This window comes from Heterodontus francisci, chromosome 5 (genome assembly GCF_036365525.1).
Source record: "Heterodontus francisci isolate sHetFra1 chromosome 5, sHetFra1.hap1, whole genome shotgun sequence".
In the NCBI taxonomy this organism is placed as follows: Eukaryota; Metazoa; Chordata; class Chondrichthyes; order Heterodontiformes; family Heterodontidae; genus Heterodontus; species Heterodontus francisci.
In genome coordinates this window covers 54773111-54798415 of record NC_090375.1, presented here as the reverse complement: position 1 = coordinate 54798415, position 25305 = coordinate 54773111, and the positions used below count along the sequence as shown (strand labels likewise).

General features: G+C 43.0%; 1 protein-coding gene across 3 annotated transcripts in view; it reads left to right on the top strand.

The window, feature by feature from the left end:
- scap (SREBF chaperone) overlaps positions 1-22872 on the top strand; it is a 306453-nt gene extending 283581 nt beyond the window's left edge. For all 3 annotated transcript variants that reach the window (XM_068031444.1, XM_068031446.1, XM_068031447.1), the window contains 4 exons: positions 1041-1207; positions 13031-13111; positions 15286-15492; positions 18922-22872. In XM_068031444.1, coding sequence (XP_067887545.1) covers positions 1041-1207; positions 13031-13111; positions 15286-15492; positions 18922-19167 — 701 coding nt within the window. In that variant the 3' untranslated portion in view covers positions 19168-22872. The remainder of the gene's footprint in view (positions 1-1040; positions 1208-13030; positions 13112-15285; positions 15493-18921) is intronic.
- The last annotated feature ends 2433 nt before the right edge of the window (positions 22873-25305 follow it).

Sequence of the window (25305 nt, the reverse complement as noted above, 5' to 3'; positions counted from 1 at the left end):
CAAAAAGAAGCTATATCTAACTCCTTCTTGAAAACATACAATGTTTTGGCCTCAGCTGCTTTCTGTGGTAGCGAATTCCACAGACTCACCACTCTGAGTGAAGAAATTTCTCCTCATCTCAGTCCTGAAAGGTTTACCCCGTATCCTTAGACTATGACCCCTGGTTCTGGACTCCCCCACCATCGGGAACATCCTTCCTGCATCTACCCTGTCAAGTCCTGTTCGAATTTTATAGGTTTCTATGAGATCCCCCTCACTGTTCTAACTCCACTGAATATAAGCCCAACCAACTCGATCTCTCCTCATACATCAGACCCGCCATCCCCGGAATCAGTCTGGTAAACCTTTGCTACGCTCCCTCTATAGTGAGAACATCCTTCCTCAGATAAGGAGACTAAAACTGCACACAGTATTCCAGGTGAGGTCTCACCAAGGCCCTGTATAATTGCATCAAGACATCCCTGCTCCTGTACTCGAATCGTTTCACTGTGAAGGCCAACATACCATTTGCCTTTTTTACCGCCTGTGTTGTAAATAGCTATCAACACAAAATCTCCATATTAAACATGCAATAAGCCTGATCAGTAATAAATGTACATTTTGTTAAATATAAATGATAAAAAATTGCAAAAAAAACTGAACAGTGATTTCCCTGAAATCTGCTCTAACTCTGTATCCCAACTGGCACTCTTTCATGTAAAACCTGTTCGTCTGTTTGTCTTTCCATCCTCCAGTTCTGTCAGTGGTGGCAGAGCCGTCAATTATTCCACTGCAGGGCCCTGGAATTCCCTTTCTAAATCTCTATGCCTTGACACGTCTCTCTACACTTTTAAAAGTCTCATTAAACCTACCTATGAAATGTGCCTTCAGCCACTTCCTCTGTCAAACTGCTGCTTGATGATTAAATTCTTCACCCAACTAGTTTCCAAAGGAATTTGAGACATTTTGCTCTGTTGAAGTTGCGATGTACATGCAAGTTGTTAAATTGCTTCTTGTTCCATACTTGAAACAGTAACTCTGTAGTTTGACTTTTTGTTCAGGAACACCCAACAGGTCCAGCATCCCATCATCACCAGTTTTCAACAATGATGATATCATAGTTTGTCAGTTAACTCACATGGTTCCTTGTGCACACCAGAAGCCCATCACAGTACTGAAAGCAGCTGTTGGCCGAGTGGTGACAGGGAGTCAGGACCACACACTCCGAGTGAGTATAATTTAATTACGTTTAAAATAATGATGGTGTTATCTTGGTGACACTCTCACATTTGGGTGAAGGTTTCATGCCTATTTACAGGACATGAGTGCATAACTTGGGCTGACACTTCACTGACAAAGTGCTGCATTGTGGGATGTCTCGTGCTTTGGATGACACTCCTGTCTGCCCATTCAGGTCGACATTGTTGAAGGGGTGCCTTTATCCAAGCATTTTTTGTGAACAATAAAGAGTTCTGGTGAATGGTCCTAGACTTGGAACATTAACTCTGTTTCTCTCGCTCCATAGATGTTGCCTGCCCTGCTGAGTATTTCCAGCATTTCTGTTTTTATTTCAGATTTCCAGTGCAGTATTTTGCTTTTGTATTTTTTTTTTAATTAATTCACGGCATGTGGGCGTCGCTGGCCAGACCAGCATTTATTGCCCATCCCTAATTGCCCTTGAGAAGGTGGTGGTGAGCTTCCTTCTTGAACTGCTGCAGTCCATGTGGGGTAAGTGCGCCCACAGTGCTGTTAGGAAGGGAGTTCCAGGATTTTGACCCAGCGACAGTGAAGGAACGGCGATACAGTTCCAAGTCAGGGTGGTGTGTGACTTGGAGGGGAACTGGCAGGTGGTGGTGTTCCCATGTATTTGCTGATCTTATTGGTAATGTAAATTAATGTAAATGTATCTTGTGATCTTATTGGTAATGTAAATTAAATATAGCTGGAAGAAATGTATCCTGTCAACATCATGAAGAAGGAACGCGTTAATATTTTAAGTGCCAGTTCGAATAAAGAGACCCATCAGAAATACCAACACCCAATGTCATTATAAGGGAACAGTGGGCAATGGGTGGCGCAGTGTAATGTCACTGAACTAGTAATCCAGAGGACCAGGCTAATGCCTTGGGGGCACGGGTTCAAATCCCACCACAGCAGTTGGTGTAATTTAAATATAATTAATCTTAAAAATCTGGAATTGAAAGCTTGTCTCAGTTTCATGACACCATTGCTATCATCGATCGTCGTAAAATCCCAACAGGTTCACTAATATCATTTAGGGAAGGAATTCTGCTGTGCTTACCTGCTCTGGCCTACATGTGACTCCAGACCCACAGCAATGTAGTTGCCTGTTAACTGCCCTCTGAAATGGCCTAGCAAGTCACTCAGTTGCCAAGGGCAGTTAGGGATGGGCAACAAATGCTGGCCTTGTCAGCAATGCCCACGTCCCATGAAAGAATTGAAAAAAAGCCCTTTCCACCACTGATCAGGGGAGAAACTGAGGATCAGAAGTACAAGAAAAAGATGAGTGTCAAAATCCTGGAACTCCCTAACAGCACTGTAGGTGCAGCAACCCCACATGGACTGCAGCAGTTCAAGAAGGCAGCTCACCGCCACCTTCACAAGGGCAATTAGGGGTGGGCAATGAATGCTGGCCTAGCCAGCAACGCCCACATCCCATGAATGAGTTAAAAAAAAAAAGTACAATAGGGAGTGGAAATACAAGAAGAGGAAGGGTGGCTGGAACATAGACAGCCCTTTCTGCCTGGTTTTTACATGACCAAATAATTTATGATAAATGCCAGTAACCTCAATCACACCTCCCCATTCACCAACAGTCCCACGCTCGTGCCTGTCCTGTATCACTGGCCATCACATTGCTATATCTTCTGATATCACACGCAGATACAAATGCACAATCCAATCCAATTTTAATAAATTCAGTCATTACATAATGCGTATAAAAATGAATTCATTACACTTGTGCATTCCCTTAGTACCTGTCTTCCCTTTACCTGTCTTAGGGGAGAGGGTGGCGTAGTGGTAATGTCACTGAATCAGTGATCCACAGGCCCAGGCTAATGTCTTGGGGCACTGGTACAAATCCCACCATGGCAGCTGATGGAAATTAAATTAATAATTTCAATTGATTAAAAAATCTGGCATTGAAAGGCAGTCTCAGTAATGGTGCCATGAAATTATCATTGTAAAAACTAATGTCCTTTAGGGAAGGAAATCTGCTGTCCTTAACCTGGTTTGGCCTACATGTGATTCCAGACCCACAGCAATGCAGTTGACTCTTAACTGCCCTCTGAACTGATCGAGCAATCCATTCAGTTGCCAAGGTCAATTAGAGATGGGCAACAAATGTTGGCCTTGCCAGTGATGTCCACATACCATGAAAGAAACGAGGGGCTTCGCCAGTGGCTGAAGTATGCATGGTCGAAAGCTGCAATTAAGGAGACTCCAGATGGCCATGGAAGGTAGCCTTTTTTTGTGCGTTCATGGGATGTGTGCATCATTGGCAAGGCACTTGTTACCTATCCCTAATTGCCCTTGAGAATGTAGTGGTGACCTGCCGCCTTGAACTGCTGCAGTCCATGTGGTGTAGAAATCATCCACCGTGCAGTCAGAAAGGGAGTTCCAGGTTTTTGACTCAGCGACAGTGAAGGAACGGTGATATACTTCCAAGTCGGGGTGATGTGTGGCTTGGAGGGGAACGTTCGTGGGGTGCTGTTCCCATGCATCATTTCCCTTTGAAATCATTAATCGTTTCCACGTCCACCACCCTCATAGGCAGCGAATTCCAGGTCTTTACCACTCGCTGCATAAAAAAGTTCTGCCTCACGTTCCCCCTGTATCTGTTGCCCAAAACCTTAAATCTGTGACCTTGCACCATCAGCTAACGGGAACAGTTTTTCTTTGTCTACCTTATCTAAACCTGTCATAATCTTGTACACTTCTATCAAATCTTGCCTCAATCAGGCACAGTGGCGCAGTGGTTAGCACAGCAGCCTCACAGCTCCAGGGACCTGGGTTCGATTCTGGGTACTACCTGTGTGGAGTTTGCAAGTTCTCCCTGTGTCTGCGTGGGTTTTCTCCGGGTGCTCTGGTTTCCTCCCACAAGCCAAAAGACTTGCAGGTTGATAGGTAAATTGGCCATTATAAATTGTCACTAGTATAGGTAGGTGGTAGGGAAATATAGGGACAGGTGGGGATGTTTGGTAGGAATATGGGATTAGTGTAGGATTAGTATAAATGGGGGGTTGATGGTCGGCACAGACTCGGTGGGCCGAAGGGCCTGTTTCAGTGCTGTATCTCTAATCTAATCTAATCTCCTTTGCTCGAAGGAGAACAACCCCAGCTTCTACAACCTAACCCTTGTAGCTAAAATCTCTCATCCCTGGAACCAGTCTGGTAAACCCCCTCTGCTCCCTCTCAAGGACCCTGACATCCTTCCTCAAGTGTGGACTGGTGTTGAGATTCTTGTGTTGTTGGAGCTGCACTCATCCAGGCAAGTGAAGAGTATTCCATTACACTCCTCACTTGTGCCTTATAAATGGTGGACAGGCTTTGAGGAGTCAGGAGATGAGCTACTCGCCGTAGAATTCCCAGCTTCTGACCTGCTGTTGTTGCTACTGCATTTATATGGTTGGTCCAGTTTAGTTTCTAGTCAATGGTAATCCCCAGGATGTTGATGGTAGGAGATTCCCTACTCTTAATGTGTACCATCTGCAAGATGCCCCGCAGCAACTCGCCAGGCTTCCTTCAACAGTACCTTCCAAACCTGCACTCTCTACTACCTGGAAGGACAAGGACTGCAGATGCATTGAACATCAAGGGAAGATGGTTAGATTCTCGCTTGTTGGAGATGGTCATTGCCTGGCACTTGTATGGCGTGAATTTTACTTGCCACCTATCAGTCCAAGCCTGAATGGTATCCAGGTCTTGCTGCATGCGAGCATGGACTACTTCAGTATCTGAGGACTTGTGAATGGTACTGAACACTCTTCAATCATCAGCCAACATCCCGACCGCTGACTTTATGATGGAAAGAAGGTCATTGATGAAGCGGATGAAGATGGTTGGGCCTAGGACCTGCGGAACTCCTGCAGCGTTGTTCTGGGATTGAAATGATTGGCCTCCACAACCAAAAAAAATCGTCTCTTGTACTAGGTATGACTCCAACCAGTTGAGAGTTTTCCCCCTGATTCCCATTGAGTTCAGTTTTGCTAGGGCTCCTTATAGCCACACTTGGTCAAAAGCAGCTTTGATGTCAAGGGCAGTCCCTCGCGCCTCCCTCTGGAATTCAGCCATTTTGTCCATGTTTGGACCAAGGCTGCAATGAGCTCTGCAGCCAAGTGCCCCTGGTGGAACCCAAATTGTGCATTGGTGTGCAGCTTATTACTGAGTAAGTGCCACTTGATAGCATTGTCGATGACACTTTCCATCACTTTACCGATAATTGAGAATAGGCTGCTGGGGCAGTAATTGAGCAGTTTTCCACATTGTTGGCTAGATGTTGCAGCTGTATTGGAACAGCTTGGCTTGAGGCACAGATAGTTCTGGAGCACAAGTGTTGAGTACTATAGCCAAGATGTTGTCAGGGCTCAAAGCCTTTGTAATATCCAGTACCTTCAGCCGTTTCTTGATGTCATATGGAGTGAATTGAATTGGCTGAAGACTGGCATCTGTGATACTTGGGACCTCAGGAGAAGTCTGAGATGGATCATCCACTTGGCTCTTCTAGCTGAAGATGGTTCCAAATGTTTGTCTTTTGCAGCTGATCTGAATGTCATTGAGGAGGAGATGTTTGTGGAACCTCCTCCTCCGGTTAGTTGTTTAATTGTTCATCACCATTCACAACTGGATGTGGCAGGACGACAGAGCTTAGATCTGATTCAGTGGTTATGGGATCATTTAGCTCTATCACATGCTGCTTTCATTGTTTAGCAAGCATGTAGTCCTGTCTTGTAGCTTCATCAGGTTGGCACCTCATTTTTAGGTATGCCTAGTGCTACTCCTGGCACATTCTCCCGCACAACTCATTGAACCAGGGTTGATCCCCTTTCTTGATAGTAATGGTAGAGTGAGAGAAATGCCAGGCCATGAGATTAATGATTATGGTTGAATACAATTCTGCTACTGATGGCCCACAGCGCCTCATAGATGCCCAGTTTTGAGCTGCTAGATCTGTCTGAATCTGTTCGATTTAGAACATAGAACATTACAGCGCAGTACAGGCCCTTCGGCCCTCGATGTTGCACCGACCTGTGAAACCATCTGACCTAAACTGTTCCATTTTCATCCAAATGTCTATCCAATGACCACTTAAATGCCCTTAAAGTTGGCGAGTCTACTACTGTTGCAAGCAGGGCGTTCCACGCCCCTACTACTCTCTGAGTAAAGAAACTACCTCTGACATCTGTCCTATATCTCTCACCCCTCAACTTAAAGCTATGTCCCCTCGTGTTTGCCATCACCATCTGAGGAAAAAGACTCTCACTATCCACCCTAGACTCTCACTATCCACCCTATCTAATCCTCTGATTATCTTATATGTCTCTATTAAGTCACCTCTCCTCCTCCTTCTCTCTAACGAAAACAACCTCAAGTCCCTCAGCCTTTCCTCGTAAGACCTTCCCTCCATACCAGGCAACATCCTAGTAAATCTCCTCTGCACCCTTTCCAAAGCTTCCACATCCTTCCTATAATGCGGTGACCAGAACTGCACGCAATACTCCAGGTGCGGCCGCACCAGAGTTTTGTACAGCTGCAGCATGACCTCGTGGCTCCGAAACTCGATCCCCCTACTAATAAAAGCTAACACACCATATGCCTTCTTAACAGCCCTATTAACCTGGGTGGCAACTTTCAGGGATTTATGTACCTGGACACCAAGATCTCTCTGCTCATCTACACTACCAAGAATCTTCCCATTACCCCAGTACTCTGCATTCCTGTTACTCCTTCCAAAGTGAATCACCTCACACTTCTCCGTATTAAACTCCATTTGCCATCTCTCAGCCCAGCTCTGCAGCCTATCTATGTCCCTCTGTAACCTACAACATCCTTTGGCACTATCCACAACTCCACCGACCTTCGTGTCATCCGCAAATTTACTAACCCACCCTTCTACACCCTCATCCAGGTCATTTATAAAAATGACAAACAGCAGTGGCCCCAAAACATATCCTTGCGGTACACCACTAGTAACTAAACTCCGGGATGAACATTTTCCATCAACCACCACCCTCTGTCTTCTTTCAGATAGCCAATTTCTGATCCAAAGCACTAAATCACCTTCAATCCCATACTTCCGTATTTTCTGCCATAGCCTACCGTGGGGAACCTTATCAAACGCCTTACTGAAATCCATATACACCACATCCACGGCTTTACCCTCATCCACCTGTTTGGTCACCTCCTGTCGATTTAGCGCAATGGTAGTGCCACACAATGGACGGTATCCTTCGAATGATGATGGGACTTTGTCTCCACAAGGACTGTGCGGTGGTCACATTTACCAATACTGTCTGCATCAAGTAGATTGGTGAGGGTAAGGTCAAAAAAGTTTTTCCCTCTTGTTGGTTCTCCTACTACCTGCCGCAGGCCCGGTCTGGCAGATATGCTCTTCAGGTCTCGGCCAGCTTGGTCCATAGTGGTGGTACTGAGCTGCTGTTGTACAGAGTATATTCTGTGCCCTTGCTGTCCTCAGTACTTCTTGCAAGTGATGTTCAACATGGAAGAGTACTGATTCATCAGCTAAGGGAGGGCAGTAGCAGGAAATTTCCTTGCCCATGTTTGACCTGATGCCATGAGACTTTATGGGGTCTGAAGTCATTGTTGAGGACTCCCAGAGCTGCACTCTCCTGACTATACAACTGTGCTGCCACCCCGGTGAATCTATCCTGCCAGTGGAACAGGACATAACCAGGGATGGTGCTGGTGGAGTCTGGGACATTGGCTGTGAGTCATCCTCACCAAACAATACCTCTGTCAGGCTGTTGCTTGACTAGTCTGTGGGACAGCTCTCCCAATTGTGGCACAAGTCACCAGATGTTTGTGAGGAGGACTTAGTAGGGTCGACTGGGCAGGGTGTGCCTTTGTTGTTTCCCTTGCTTATGTTGATGTCGGATGGTCCATGTGGTCTTATTCCTTTTTGACTTTTCTGTAGTGGTTTGATACCACTGAATGGCTTGCTAAGCCATTTGAGAGGGCAGTTAAAATTTGCTGTGGATCTGGAGTCACAGGTAAGCCAGACCGATGAGATTTCTTTCCCTGAGGGCATTAGTGAACCAGATGGGTTTTTCCAATAATCTGGTAGTTTCATGGTCACCATAACTGAGACTAACTTTTTATTCCAGATTTATTAATTAATTGAATTTAAATTCCACTAGCTGCCTTGGTGGGATTTGAACCTGCATCTCCAGACCATTAGTCCGGGCCTCTGGTTTTCTGGTCCAGTAACATTACCACTGGGTGTAGAGGGCCTGGCTTCAGGGAGGAAGCTGTTTGTGCTACAATGCAAACTGTGATATCGGCTATCAGACACTGCATCATGGTAGGTTCTGCAGATGTGTTGATGGGGGTGACCACCTGTTCCATGTTGGAAAGGATTGGCTCCAAACTCTGCGAAAAACCCTCTGCCAAGTTGGTGCTGGACTCCTCCATGCTCATTGTGTGCAGAGTCTCTGGCAGGCATTCTGGTGCACCAAGCATTTGGTTATGTACACCAGTCAGCCTTTTTCTGTAGCCTGGCCTGTTGAAGTACTAATCTGACTCTTCTGCAGCAGAACTAGTGTATGACCTCACCCTCCGAAGAGAATGCACCAGTGTTATGCTTTCCCCCCAACCCTGGCTTCTGCGCACTTGTGTTTGGTGTCTCACTAGCTTAATTGAGTTTTTTGAGGAAGTAACAAGGAGGATTGATGAGGGTAGTGCAGTGAATGTGGTCTGCATGGATTTTAGTAAGGCATTTGACAAGGTCTTGCATGGCAGACTGGTCAGTAAAATGAAAGCCCATGGGATACAGGGGAATGTGGCAGGTTGGAATCAGGATTGGCTCAGGGACAGGAAGCAAAGAGTAGTTGTCGACTGATGTTTTTGCGAATGGAAAGCTGTTTTCACTGGCGTTCCACAGGGCTCGGTGTTGTGTCCCTTGCTGTTTGTGGTATGTATTAATGATTTGGACTTAAATGTAGAAGGCATGATTGGGATATTTGCTGATGACACAAAAATTGGCCGTGTAGATAGTGAAGAGGATAGCCGTAGACTCCAGAATTATATCGATGGTTTTGTTGACTGGGCGGAAAAGTGGCAAATGGAATTCAATCCAGATAAGTGTGAGGTAATGCATTTGGGGAGGGCACATAAAGTGAGGGAATACACAATAAACAGGAGGATATTGAGAGGGCTAGAAGAAGTGAGAGATCTTGGAGTGCATGTTCATAGGTCCCTGCAGGTGGCAGGACAGGTAGATAGAGTGGTGAAGAAGGCATATGGAATGCTTTCCTTTATTGGCCGAGGTATAGAATACAAAATCAGGGATGTAATGCTGCTTAGGCCACAGCTGGAGTATTGCATACAGTTCTGGTCACCACATTACAGAAAGGACATAATTCCTCTGGAGAGAGTACAAAGGAGATTTACAAGAATGTTGCCAGGGCTTGAAAGTTGCAGCTATGAGGAAAGATTGGATAGGCTAGGGTTGTTATCCTTAGAACAGAGGAGGCTGAGGGTACAAAATTATGAGTGGCCTAGATACAGTGGACAGGAAGGACCTGTTTCCCCTAGCGGAGAGGTCAATTACCAGGGGGCATAGATTTAAGGTGATTGATAGAAGGAATAGAGGGGACATGAGGAAAAACTTTTCACCCAGAAGGTGTCTGGAATTCGCTGCCAGGAATGGTGGTGGAGGCAGAAATCCTCAACTCTTTTAAAAGGTACCTGGGCATGCACCTGAATTGCTGTAACCTGCAAGGCTGTGGACCAAATGCTGGAAGGTGACTAGATTGGGCAGCGAGTTTTTTTTCCGGCCGGCCCAAACATGACGGGCTGAATGGCTTCTTTCTATGCCGTAATTTTTTCTGTGATTTTGTTATTCTATGGTCTCACCACATGTAGATCCCTCCTCTGTTTTAGCCTCTAAAATGCACACAGTGTCAGTCTGAGCTGGTGGCTGCGAGTGTAAAATTGAGTGTGTCGTCTTCACTGTCATCTTCCTCCCCTAACTGGGGAGGTTCCAATTCTTAGGTATCTGAAATGAAAAAGGACCAAGGGTTGGATTATAGTGAGGGGAGAGGACAAAGTAAGAAGTTAATTCCTACACTTACTGCAGCTTGTGAGTCAGAAAAGATTTGGAATGAGGGAGAACTGGGAAGAGAGAAGGGTGATTAGGTATGCAGATGCCCTCATCGTTGATCCCTCCAGCTTCGCCAGTAGCCAAAACATCAGATATGCCCCTTCCCACAATGTGTCCAAGGTGTTTAAAACGTACAACTGGTCTTGTCCTCCTCCAGTTCTTTCCTGCTGCCTTTTGTTATGTGCCACCTTCTCTTGCAAGGAAGTGGGAAGTATGTCAGTGAGTGTCCTGCAATATGTTTGGGTAATCTGGTGGTGCAATAGCTGTCAGTGGATACGAAGCTTTCAACAGAGCTAAATGTGTGAGGGTGAGGTGAAGCATATGAATTGATAGAGATTGTTGGTTGGTGATGGGAGTGTCATGAATTAAGCAGCGCATGAGACTATTGGTGCCGTTGGTAGGAAATGCCGTTTGTAGATGAACTCTCAAACCATAAAACCTCGTATCGGATCGTTAAACAATTTTTTGCATTGCATCCATGTTCTTGTAACAACACTCCTGGCATTGACCTCCACTGCTACTTCTTCCCACTACTTTCTGAGCATATGTCTAGAGCGCCTCCTGTCCCCATGCAGATACAGCATCTATCTATCTCTTTACATCTTGCACCGAGACCTCCAGTACGTTGTCATAAAACTTTGGTGCTCAGTCTCTCGCATGTTCAGCTATTCTTCAAAGTATCACAGCCCAGATTAACTTTCAAAAGACTCCCACCACTTTTTGAAGCCACAATGCACCTGCACTTTAAGAAGTACAGGCTGCCTTTAAGAAGTACTAGCCAATGCTGATGCATGCAGCCAGGTAGCGCTAGCATGTAGCAATGATTTAAAACAACAGGCAGCACAAATTTACCATGCTGCCTCCATCGCAATGAACATGCGCAGATTAATTTCAGCAGTGTTTAGCCAATTTAACTCCCATTGTGTTTTTAATCCAGTGCTGTACTGGCTACATCTTGATTTGCTGCAGCATGTAAACAGTCTCATAAATAGAAAATGAATTTGGGGATTGTATAACATTTCTTCTCACCTGACCATGGGCATGTTTGAATCTTTAAATGAACAGGACAAGTTCTAATGTTCTGTTTTCTATTGGTGAGATCGGAGGTCAGCGATATTGTACCCTCTCCAAGCTTGGATAAACTGGGGCTGTTTATTTTAAGCATTAGCTCTTTACTCCAGCCAAATGAAAGAAATTAGTGCATTTGGCCATGACAGTCTACTAATAATTAAATGTTATGGGGTTATCGAAGGATACGCAGCAAATGGAGCCAAGGTGTACAGATCAGCCATAATCTAATTGAATGGCAGAACAAACACGGGAGGCTGAATGGCCTACTGTTGTTCCTATGAGCTAGGAAATGTTAATTATCCAGTGATTTGAATTAGATAATGTAAATCACACAACAAAGTGAGAATTTAGTATTAAAACAACAACAATTTGCATTTATATAGTGCCTTTATGCGCTTCATAAAGTTATAAAACAACATTTGACTCTGAGTCACCAATGAGGATATTGGGGCGGATCACCAAAAGCTTGGTCAAAAAGGTAGGTTTTAAGGAGCATCTTAGAGAAGGAAAGAGAGGTAGAGGGGCGGAGAGCTTTAGGGAGAGAATTCCAGAACTTAGGGCCTTAGCAGCTGAAGACATGGCCACCAATGGGGAACAGATTGGGGATGCTCAAGAGGCCAGAAATTGAGGAGCACAGATATCTTGGAGGATTCTAGGGCTGGAGGAGATTAGAGAGATAGGGAGGGGTGAAGCCATGGGCGGATTTGAAAACAAGGATGAGAATTTTAAAAACCGAGGTTTCTTGACCAGGAGAAAGTGTCGGGTTGGGTGGTGAATGGAACTTGGTGCAAGTTAGGACACGGGCAGCAGAAATTTAGATGACCTCAGCTAATGGAAGGTAAAACATGGGAGACTAGCCATGTGTGTGCTGGAATAAAAAAGCCTAGAAGTAACAAAGGCATGGATGAGGATTTCAGCGGCAGATGAGCTGAAGCAGGGGCAGAGTCAGATGATGCTATGAAGATGGAATAAGCTGTCTTAGTAATGGCGTGGATACGTGGTCTGAAGCTCATTTCAGGGTCAAATGTGACATCAGAACTGTGACTTACCTGGTTCGGCATCAGACCGTTGCCAGTAAGAGGAATAGAGTCTGTGCCTAGGGAATGGAGTTTGTTGTGCGGACCAAAGATAATCGCCTTTGTCTTTCCAATTTTTATTTGGAGGAAATTTCTGCTCATCCAGTACTGGATTTTGGACAATGTGTCTGGCAATTTTGGGACAGTGGAAAGGTTGACAGAGGTGGTGGTGAGGTAGAGCTGGGTGTTGTCAGCATACATCTGGAAACTAATGCTGTATTTTCAGATGATATCATAAGAACATAAGAAATAAGAGCAGGAGTAAGCCATATAGCCCTTGAGCCTGCTCCGCCATTCAGTATGATTATTCAGTGTTGCCGAGGGGCAGCACGGAGATAGGAGGAAACCAAGGAGATAACATTTAGGTAAAATGAGATAAGTTGAACTAAGCAACTTTGAAATTGGAAGCAAGAGCAAAATGCTGGAAATACTCAGCAGGTCTGGCAGCATCTGTGCAGAGCGAAACAGAATTAACATTTCATCAAAAATTGGAAGAATTGCTTGTTGCAATGCGTTGTTTATTGAGCTTTTCCTTTTGCAGATATATCGGCTTGAGGATTCCTGTTGTCTTTATACGTTACAAGGTCACTCAGGAGGGATCACAGCAGTTTATATAGACCAGGTACTGTCATATGTAACCAAAATACTTTGCTAAGGACAACAGTTACATTAGTGACCCAGATAGAGTCTGTTTCTAATTCAGTTTACGCTGTATAAAATTATAACATAGTTATGTGATTAAAGGCCCTACACAGTTTGTACAGGCATATTTTTACAATGGTTGCAAATATTTTCATTTGGTAGAGAAATGAATCCAGCAGTTGGCAAACTCAACACAGTTTCTCTTGCTTAAATATCTGTTTCGTGAATCTTGTCACTAAATCAGAAAACCCTGGGTTCAACACTACATAGAACACATTATCTAAGCGATCATTTCACTGTCGTATTGAGGGAATTCTGCAATGTCAAAAATGCCATCTTTCAAAGATATGTTAAACCGAGGCACCATCTGCGCTTCTTGTTGATGTAATAGATTCCATAGCACTAATCAAAGAAGTGTTCTCCTTGCATCTTGACCTTTATCACATCCTCAGCTTGCTTTGTGCAAACTGCTGTACAAAACAATAATGACTATACTTCAAAATAACTATTTGGTTGTGAAGTAATGTGGTACATCATGAGGAGTAAGAAATATTATTTAAAAACAAGTTCTTCCTTTCTGTGTGTACATACATTTACCTAGGTAACAGTATGCACATGTAGAGAATTGCAAAATGTATTGAAATATAGACAAGGTAGGCATGACTGAATTGCCATTTTGTAAAAAATCCTTATGCTCCTCCTGGGTTATGCTTCTGAGTTCCCTGATTTCTATCAGTACACTCATGAGCTGGAAACCAGGAGAAGAATGAGAGGCCCAGTACTGACTTACCCTCTTACCAGTCAAACTCTCATACAGTGGCGCAATATGGTTGAACTTTGCTCAGTGCCTGAAATTATCGCCGTGTTGCAGGGGTGGGAGAGGAGAAAACAAAGACTTGAATTTATGTAGTAGATTATTGTGTGCCAAAAACATCTCCATGCCCTTCACGTATAGTGAATTTCTTAAAAGTGCAGTGACTGTTGTTATGCAGGCAAACACACCAGCTATTTCGCACAAAATACGACCCCATAGACAATAAGAGGAGTGGCTAATTAATCTTTTTCTGATGACATTGTGGAAGAGATGTTGTCCAGGACAGCTTCCTAATCAAGAGGCTTGAGTTTTTAAGCTCCACCAGGACAGCCAGAAGGACAGCACTCATTCAGTACAGCAATGGAGTCTTAGACCATCTGCTTTGTAGATTATGTGAGAAAATGAGTCATGAACAGCCTGCTCTTGCTTGTGTGAGGTGATCTAGTGCAGCAGACAAAATTCTTTCAGGGCTCAACAGGGTTGATGCAGGAAGGAGGTTTCCCCTGGTTGAGGAGATCTAGAAGCAGGGCACACAGTCTCAGAATAAGAGGTTGGCCATTTAGGACTGAGATGAGGAGAAATTTCTTCACACACAGGTTGGTGAATCTTCAGAATTCTCTACCCCAGAGGGCTGTGGAGCTCAGTCATTGAGTATGTTCAAGACAGAGATCGATAGAGTTCTAGATATTAAAGATACCAAGGGATATGGGGAAAGTACGGGAAAATGGCGTTGAGGTAGAAGGTCAGCCATGTTCTAGCTGAATGCCGGAGCAGGCTCAAGGGGCCGAATGGCTTACTCCTGCTCGCTATTTCCTATGTTCCAATGTGTCCAGGCAACCAGCCAGGAACAGTATCAACACCTTAAGGGGGCTCAATTCTACATGACCCAAGGGAACAAAATAGGGATGATACTAACCTACCCTCCTAAGATGGTTGCCAACATTTGCACGTTATGAAAGTTTAATCTGTGCATGTGATTCACATAATAAATTTAAAATGTAGCTTTCTACATGTTCAGTTTTTTCTGGTGAATTGCAAACATTTAATAAAAACTGTTGACTACTGGTGAAATTGGTACCATCTTGTGAGAGTTGGTCATCATACCCCTCCTTTAGTTTCCTTGTGTCACTTCAGTCATGTATTCTATGTCACATATTCTGTTAATGAATCATGAGCATTGGCAAGGCTATGGTACTTTCCTTCGACTCCCAAAGGACTGATTTAAGGGTAGAATAAGTTCAGCATGAGGTAATCGGGGTAGTAGCGCTGACTGTAGGGTTGTCCGTTAGCTTTATCAACTTAGTATTTACATTACTTGAAATGTCATCTTTCTCCCTCAGACAATGGGGCTGGCTAGTGGAGGGCAAGATGGAGCTATTTGCCTCTGGGATGTATTAACTGGAAGTCGTGTGAGTCACATGCATGGTCATCGTGGTGACGTCGTTTCTCTCAACTGCACCTCAAGCTGTGTGATCAGTGGTGGACTGGATGACATGATCTGTATATGGGATCGCAGCTCTGGTATCAAACTCTATTCCATTCAACAGGTAGGCACAGTAGCCTTTGTTCCCTTGTGGGGTTTTTTTGTGTTGATGGACAACCATGAACCAAAACTAGTTGTTTTTATCTCATGAGAAACTTAAATTGAAGAGACCAGGCAGATTCAGCAGGATAAGATACAGAATTATAGTGGTCTGGTCCTAGACTACCAACCCAAAGGTTGAGAGTTGAAATCCCAAGACAGCAAATTGGGACTGGATTAAAGAAATCAAAAATAATGATTATAAAAGTTGCCAGATTGTCATAAAAACCGGACTGATTTCTTGGGGAGCTTGTCACTTCTGCCTGGTCTGACCTCCACATGGCTTCAGTCTCTTCCATGCGTTTGACTTTTAATGACAATGGGCAATCAATGAGGCATTCTCAGGACTGTCTATATCCTAACAAAAGCACGGATGAGGGTTTCAGCAGCAGATGAGCTGAGGCAACGACAGAAACGGGTGAGGTTATGGAGGTGGAAGTAGATGCTCTTGGTGATAAAAAGGATAAGACTAGGTGGAAGCTCGACTTAGGGTAAAATAGGCACCAAGGTTGCAAACAGTCTGTTTCAAGCTCGCACTGTGACTATAGAGAGGGATGAAGTCGGTGGCTAGAGAACAGTTTGTAGCAAAGACTGAAAATAATGACCTATTTTTCATTTTCCTAGCAGATCTCATGGTGTTGCTCACAGTGATATGATATCTAAAGTGTGACATGGTAAATGTGACGGGGACTAAATGACAATTACAGGAAATGCAGACTGTAAACTAGAATTTATATATAGATAAAGTTACCCATATTTTTTTTTTTGCTAAGAGTAAAACTTTAGAAAATATCTTCCCTTTTTCTAAATTGGTCTCATACCATCCAGAGCTGTGATGATGCATAGGCTAATCTCAGATGTATATCAGCGCTGTTGTCACAAGGAAGAATGTGAGAGTCCTTGAGAGGGTGCAGAGGAGATTTACTCGAATGGTTACAGGGATTAGGGTTTTTAGCTGCAATGCTGGATTGGAGAAGCTGGGGTTGTTCTCCTTGGAGCAAAGGAAGTTAAGGGGAGATTTGATAGAGGTGTACAAGACTCTGACAGGTTTAGATAAGGTGAACAAAGCAAAGCTGTTCCCATTAGCTGCTGGTACCAGGACTAGGGGACACAGATTTACGATTCTGGGCAAGAGATTCAGGGGGATGTGAGGAAGAATTTTTTTTTACACAGCGAGTGGTAATGACCTGGAACTTGCTGCCTACATGGGTGGTGGAAGCAGAAACGATGAATGATTTCAAAAGGATATTGGATGGGAACTTGAGGGAAATAAGCTTACAGGGCTGTGGGGATGGAGTGTGGGATGGGACTGATTGGATTGCTCAGCAGTGAATCGGCACGGACTCAATGGGCTGAATGTCCTCCTGCTGTTCCTATGGAACTGAAAACTCTCCAGCACTGGGGGTTTTCCTCACATCATGTCTGGGCCTGTTGTAGACTAATTGATGGAGATTGATTGCTATGATTAGTCAACAATTTCATTACCTTTGTATCATGCGACTACCAAGATGGTAGAAGGTGAACTAGAGTTTGGACATCCAGCAATTCTTATTCTTCGAATGTTCTGTAGTACATGTTGGTGCTTTGATGCTCCCTATAAACAGCAACATTGTGCTTTGTCCCATTGAACAGCTTTTAAATTATTACAGATTATTACAGATGTTTCTCTATCAAAGATTTCTCTTTTGCCTCTCTCAGCTGTGCAGGCATGTGCTGGATAGCAGTGCTGTATTTCATCCAAATAGCAATTCATAATGCATGAGCCTAGACAGAGAATATTGGTAGGCTGATCAAATGTGAAGGGCATTGTAACCAAGCCAAACCTTTCCTCGTACCACACTTGCATTTTCCAGCAGTGTCACAGTCACTGGATAATGTTTGCAGAAACTGTTTAAAGTAGAAACATTTAAAATTCACACCACGCAGTTACACTAATATTGTTTCCAGCTGCACTGGGAACAAAACACAAAGAGACATAGTGCTGGCTTTTATGACTGATTGATTCATTATGTTGGTTTCACACACGTAAGTTATAATGTTTGGGATAAACAGAATAAGTTACGGAGAACAATAGTGCTGAAGGCAGCTCAACAAGTTTATTTTGACAGTACTTCCCATTCCCTTGACTTCTGCTACTCAGAACAGGAATATTTTCATCAAAAACAAACACCAGCTTGGACATCTGTCACTGTCCCTTTGTTGCTAGTCCAAAATCCTGGAATTCCCTATTTATCAACAAATTGCGAGCACAAGGACTGCTGTGGTTTATGGAGAAGACTCACTACTGCCTTCGCAGGGCATCTAGGGGCAGGTAATAAATGCACTTTTGCCAGCGTACCACACGTCCCATGAACAATTTTTTGTTTAAATTCTCATCTTCAGCTTTTATAATGTTGCATGGGAGAATGGTCAGGAGACTGACAGAAGTGTTCTGGTCTTGTGTGTAATTACACCCAAATTATGCAGCTTGAATCCCGATTTACGGTCAGTGCGCACGTGCAAAGCTCTGGTGGCATGACGTCACTGCCATGAATCACACTACCTTAAGAAGATTACATTTACCGAGCTTATAAAGACTGGCATTTAGCCAGTGACCAACTTAAACTTGCTGCACTGTGCAAGACAGCAGTGTGAATTATATAAAAGAACTTTGTGTTGCCCATTAGTTAATAGTCAGCTTATGCAAGTGATGTATAAAGTATATCCTGCAGGTACACCCCATTACATAAATGTTCACAGAGCACTGGGGGGCAGCTGCAATGTCAGGTGTGGTATAGGGAAGTCCCAGATTCAGCCTCCACTAACTTTGTTTTACATTTTTGTAAATTTTATGCTCTTAGAGGTGACTGACAGAAAGGATCTACAATTCAGGCACCAATGTCACTGCCAGTCTTTCTCAATTCAAGTTTGGCACAGTGTAGATTCAGAGTAAATCTTCCTGTATTCTACTCAATGATGTGCATTGGCCCAAATCAGTGACAGTTTTCAACTTTACAAACCAGTATCCTCTCTGCCTATGAGGGGCAGTTTTGCCTTCTGATTCTGTACCTACTTGGGACTGAACTGAGATTGCCAAACTCAATTCACATAAGAACCCCTACAGCCAGCAGTTAGAAGAATCTCATCACATCACTCTGGACTAGCTTTGAACTTTGAGCCCAGGATGAAAGACCATTCACTGCTGCATACGTTTCTATAAAAAGAAATGTTTAAGATAAAATAAGCTCACTAAAAGGGGAGAGACTTTTAGAGAAGGTTCTTACTGATGACCTAATACAATGGAGCACTAAGGGAAAAAACCATCTTGAGTCATTAAAATTCAGTCATCTGCCTCAAATGGATTTTCCTGTCCTTTCTCTTACTGCATTATTTACATCTTAAACTTTTCTTGCAGGACGTGGGTTGCGGAGCCAGTCTAGGGGTGATATCCGACAACCTGCTAGTGACTGGGGGTCAAGGCTGTGTCAGCCTCTGGGACATTGGCTACGGGGACTTACTTCAGACCGTCTACCTGGGCAAAAGTAATGAGTTGCAGCTTGTTCGACAGTTGCTGGTCCTGGACAATGCCGCCATCGTGTGTGACTTTGGCAGTGAGCTTAGCCTTGTTTACTTCCCATCAGTGCTTGAGAAGTTGGACTGAGAGAGAGTGTCTTATGCTAACAAGTCTCTGCCTCAAATTTGAAGAATGGATGCAAAATTGCAATCATGATCCTGAGTTTTTGTGTAACTAGGGATGTGGTACACTGGATGGTTAGAAGTTCTGTAATGCTTGGGAAAAAATCTGCTCAAGTTGTTAGGGATCTATTACTATGTCAGTGAACAGAAACAAAACAAAATTATAATTTTATAATTTATATAACAAAGCTTCGGAACTGTGCACTGCATGGTGCAGATACAATAAATCTGTCCTAAAGCACTACGTTGACTTATCAAGCAGGTTAAATATTAGTAATCAAGCCTGATTTTATTCGGTTTAGCAACATAGCTTCATGTGAAATAGAGGTAAACTGTGGTGCAAAGAAGATAGTGCAGAGGTATTTTTTTAAATTAACAGAATTAATTTTTTTTGTAATGAGTTGATTTTTTTAAAAGATGCATTAAAGAAGCAAGTTTAAAACAGCCTAGGGCTGTACAAGAGAGATTAAATTGCATATGCAGTCTTGCAGACCATGAACAATTTTTATAGTTGGAAAGAAAAGTACAGAGAAGGCTGGAATTGCAAATTAAAAAGAGAAAACTGTGGAAGTGGATAGTAGCTGTGTCAACATCTGTAAAGAAAAAAAGATACAATGTTTTTTTAAATTCCGTCAAATCAGCTGTCATTGTAACTGTTCACTAAATGCTTTTCTTCTCAAAAGATAAATTGGAATGTGTTAAAGTACAGCAGGAGAGATCTTATTCAGAGCCCAACACTTGAGACTGAGACACGTGTTAAATGTTGATGAGCCGCAGCTGAAATATTAACTTCTTTGCATGTGCTGATGACCTGTGTGTATTTCAGTACACTCTGTTACCATGTTAAGTATAGTGGAATCCTGTTATAGTTAGCTGTGCTGCTCAGCACTCACCAGCGTTATTAAACAGCTGATTAAATAACTGTTTGTCTTCCCATCGCCCTTGTCGTGCTCAGCTTCCCTTCACCCCCGGACTACTCGACTTCCCTTCACCCGTGCTGTTCTCGGCTTCCCTTCACCCCTGGACTACTCGGCTTCCCTTCACCCCTGGACTACTCGGCTTCCCTTCACCCTTGCCCTGCTCAGCTCCTCAGGTTATTGCTATAAAACGAACGTTACGATCTTTATTTTGTTCCATTTTCGCTTTTGACCGTAAAGCAGCATTCTGAATGAAGCAGTGGTCAGCCATTTAAATCAGTCAAGAGTTCAGTCTTCAGGGTAGAAACTGCAAGGTTGCACTCCCTTCACAGAGATGCAAATACAGGGCCAATAAAAGGCTGTAGTATTGTAGCCCCGCAGCTATGGCCACACTCATGTCTAACTTGCTGACATTGAGTCTCACGATTTCTACCATTTTATGTCAACCTTGGCATCCTTCACAGCTAAAGCCAAATAGATGCCCCATTGATAATATTACCTGTTTTTATGCTAAATATTAAAACTGAAGCAATTGCTTTTCAACAATAAGAACTGCTGCTAAAATGCTCACCGCAACTGACCTGCACTGATAGAATCAGAATTTTACATTACAGAGCCTGTTTGGTCCATCATGCCTGTGCTGGGCTTTCTGATAGAGCTGTCCATTTAGTCCCATTCCCCATAGTGTCTCAATTTTTGTATTTTCAAATATTTTATCCATTTTCTTTAAAATAAAAATTATTATGGATTCTACCTCCCCCACTCTTTCTGGTCAGGCATTCCATCTTGCATGTAAAAAAAAAAAAGCATTTTCCTAAGCTCTCTCTTGGTTCATTTGATGGCAATCTTAAATTTATGCGCCCAAGTTACTGACTCACTCACCAGTACAAATAGTTCTCTATTTACCTTAGCCAAAACCTTCATAATTTGAAACCTCTGCCAGATCTCCTCTTCACCGTCTCTATTCTGGTGATTATTATAAACAATTGTAATAATTTTAATAGTTGCAAAATTATCAGATGGGATGTCATTTTGGAAAGCTAACTGTGATTGTTATTAGGGAGAGTGATCACTATAAAAAGATTACACTCGACCTGAATTGCCAGTTATTTAATGAAGGAAATATCGTCTTGGACAGCAAGCCTCACTAAAGAGACTATTGATGTGCATTTTCTTTTTGCTACCATATATAAAGTTGATGGGTACGTGCTACAGATGAATCTCGCTTTAATGAGATACTGAACGGTATCGTCATAAAACACAACATTCTTATTATGCAGCTGAAGATGGTCAGACCTAGTTTAGAATACTATTTAAAATAGAAGAGTATTGTGCTGAACAAATGTCCCCTTTCAGCCTCCCCTGCTTTCCAGTCATCAATTTCTCAGAGACTACAAAAGATTCACGAAGCTAAGGGTGGGTAGCTCAGACAGCCTAAACTGTGATTAAACAATAATAAGGGATGAATCCTGTACTGTCCTTCACATTGATCTGTTTGTCCTCCGTTTTCCCCATCTAATTATAGATGCAGTCCATTGTTACTCAGCTTTGTTGCACATTTAATTTCTTGGGAATTTTTTTTTTTAAATTGTTAATTTTCAAATGTGTAAAGACAAATTATTAAGTTAGTGAAAGGAGAAGAATTGCAGAGTTAGTGGTTAAATTCTGTACTAATGAGATCTCAAACAGCACTCTTTAGTCACCTACTGTGCTTAATTTAAAAATAAATATTTATTGCGCATGTATTTTTGAAGGATATATTGTAATACAGGGTGTTGTAAGGTCAGGTTAGTGTCACTTAGTTATGGGGAGTAACTGTAAAAGGTGATGCTCAGCACTGGAAATTTGGCCTCATGTCACACTACTGATAGGATGTTGGTCAATGTCTTTTTTTGGGGGGTGAGGGCCAACTCACCAGCTGCAGCCAACTGTGGTCAGGAGACTGGAGGAGTCCTACTCCTAGCTGGCTGCTGAGACATCTTGCTCTCCAATTTTCTTATCTCGCTGACTCTTGTCTTCTTATCTCCTTTGACTCCTTATCTTCCATCTCTTATTTTCCCCTTCTCTCTATTCTTGCAATCTCTGCTCTGTTTGCTCTCCTATGTGTGCCGTGGTCTGTCTCTCTCATATATATTAATATCTCATCTATTTCTGTTTCTATTCCCTCTGTGTATCTTTCTCTCTTCCTGTTCTTCTCCCAACTATGTCTTTCCCTCCCTTTCTACCTTTGTCCCTCTAGCCTCCGCTTTGCACCTTACCACAGCAGTGCCAGTGAGATCAGGAACTCGGAGCCAAGTTGGGAAATTAAATCTGTGGCCCCCAAAATATTGCTGTGTTGAGCATATGCTTTTTTCTGAATACAGACTCTTTTTATTCAAAACAGAGGTCGTTTAATATTTAAAAGCAAAATAATTGTGTGTAGAGTTTTTAAAAAGAAATATGAAATGTATTAGTTTATTGTGATTAAGTTCTGGCTGGATTCTGTGCACACTGCCGGTGTTTGAAAACACACAGCTGAGAGAGCTCTAAACAAACCCTGGTCTCCCTTTGATTACTGAGAAGATTTTGTTTTCAGGTTTCCATCGTGATAGCTCTTTTGAACATAAAAAAAAAAATCTGCAATCTTTTTTGTAATTTTTTTAAAGTGTTAGAGGATATTTGAAAAACAAAATTAGAGAAATGTACAGAACCAAAGAACATTTGTTAATCTATCATTTTTTGCAATAAGCTTTTAATAAAAAGAAATGCAAGTATTATTTTGTTTTGATGCTAAAGTATGCAAAATCGTTCACTTTTAGGTTTATTTCGCGTTCTGCTCCACTTTTCTCCCCTCCCTAAGGCACTGACTGTGTCTGAGGTATGATTCAAGCTTCCCTCCTCTACCTCACTTCACTGTTTGGTTTGGTTTTGTGCAGGGTGTTGCACTGAGTCCTTTCCTGTTCTCGCCTGATACCTACTTTCCATTGGGGAAGGGCAGTGACTAAGAACAAGAAACAAGATTTTTGTTCCCCATCTGTATAGCCCAGGGCACTGAGGCCAAGTATAGTGCCCTACCACTGCCAACTTGAGATCAGCCAGCTCACCAAAGTTTATGGATGCAATCTGTAAGGTTTACTGTCCCCTCAGGCAGTATGCTGTACAGCTGTCAGTCAGGGCCTTCCAAAATTGGTCCAGATGATATGGGATGATACTGAGCCTGATCTTGCTGGAAAAAATAACATCGGGTTAATGACACACGCTGTTATCAATGTGCAGATCGGCCAGCAAGATCAGGAGATTAAAGGGACAAGAGTTGCAAATCTCTAGAACTTGCTGGTTGATTTACAGCAAGATCAAGCCCATGTCACCTATGTTGAGCAGCTCATTTATGCATTAATTTTACCCACAATTTCCATAATATAAAAAGTTACAGTCTTTAGTCAAAGACACGGAACATTGGACTCCTAAAGCATTGAGACATGGGGGTTTGGGAGTGAGAGGGCCGTGCTAGAGCAGGCATCTCACGGTGAAAGACATGAGTTAGACTTTTTCCTGCACCCTACAACTCAAACAATTTTTCTTCTGTAACTTGTTGGAAATGTGAACTTATAATGGCGAGGTGAGCACAATGGGACATCTGGGACCTTGGTGAAAGTGAGACCAACAACGTATCTTCTTAACCATTGAGATTTAAAGATTGAACTGCAATGTGATAAGTTAATCTCAGCCCTATTGGCCAACATCAAATGCAAACCACAGAAGGGAATGTCAGAAGAAAAGGTCTCATGCAGCCAGTTTTGGACAGGCATGAGTGGACCCGAGTTTAGAGCATAAAGTCTGGTGAATCATAGAAGCTTAGAGCAGAGAAGGAGATCATGTGGCCTATTGTGCCTGTGCCAGCTCTTTGAAAGAGCTTTCTAATTAGTCCCACTTCCCCCACTCTTTCCTCATTGCCCTGCAAATGTTTCCTTTTCAAGTTTGATAAAGTACCACATAAAAGGCTGGTTAACAAATTGAGGCTATAGAATAGGAGGGTCAGTATCCAATTGGATAAAAAAAATTGTCTTAAGGATAGAAAACCGCGAGTCATGGTAAATTGTTGTTTTTCAGACTGGAGGAGGTAGACAGTGGTGTTTCCCAAGGGTCAGTGCGAAGACCACTGCTTTTTTAGTTATATATAAATAACTTGGATCTTGGAATACAGAGTAGAATTTCAAAATTTGCCAATGATACCAAATTTGGAGGAATCGCAAACAGTGAGGATGATATGAATTGCCTGCAACAGGACATAGATAGGCTAGCAGAATGGGCAAACAAGTGGCAGATGGGATTTAATGCGGACAAGTGTGAAGTGAGGCAATTTAGACTTAATCTGCAGTTCTAAAGAGTGTGCAGGAACAGAGAGTCCTGGAGGTGCATGTGCATCGATCTTTGAAGGTGGCAGGACATATTGAGAGAGAGTGGTTAGCAAAGCATATGGGATCTTGGGCTTCATAAATAGAGGCATAGAGTACAAAAGCAGGGAAGTTATACTGAACCTTTAACAAGCGCTGGTTAGACTACAACTAGGATATTGCGTTCAGTTCTGGTCGTCACAATTTAGGAAAGATTTGAGGGCCCTTGAGAGGGTGCAGAGGATATTTAACAGAATGGTTCCAGGGAAAGGGGGATTTTTGTTACAAGGTTAAGTTGGAAAAGCTGGGGTTATTTTCCATGGAGCAAAGGAGATTGAGAGGAAATTTGATAGAGGTGTACAAGATTATGATATACCTAGATAAGGTAGACATGGGAAACCTGTTCCCATTAACTGGTGGTACAAGGACTAGGGAACACAGATTGAAGGTTTTGGCAAGAGATGCAGGGGGAATGTGAGGAGGAATTTTTTTATGCAGCAAGTGTTAGTGACCGGGAACTCACTGCCCATAAGGGTGGTGGAAGCAGGGACAATCAATGATTTCAAAAGGAAATTGGATGGGCACTTGAAGGAAATAAATTTTGAACTATGGGGATCGAGCAGGAAAGTATGACTGACAAAATTGCCTTGCGGAGAGCCAACATGGACTCGATGGGCCGAATGGCAGCCTCCTATGCTGTAAATATCTATATATCCAGACCATTCAACCCATCAAACCCCCTCCATTCAAATCATATGACTAATTATTGCCCAACCACCACCACCTGTTAATCCCTTGCTATAAGGAGAACAT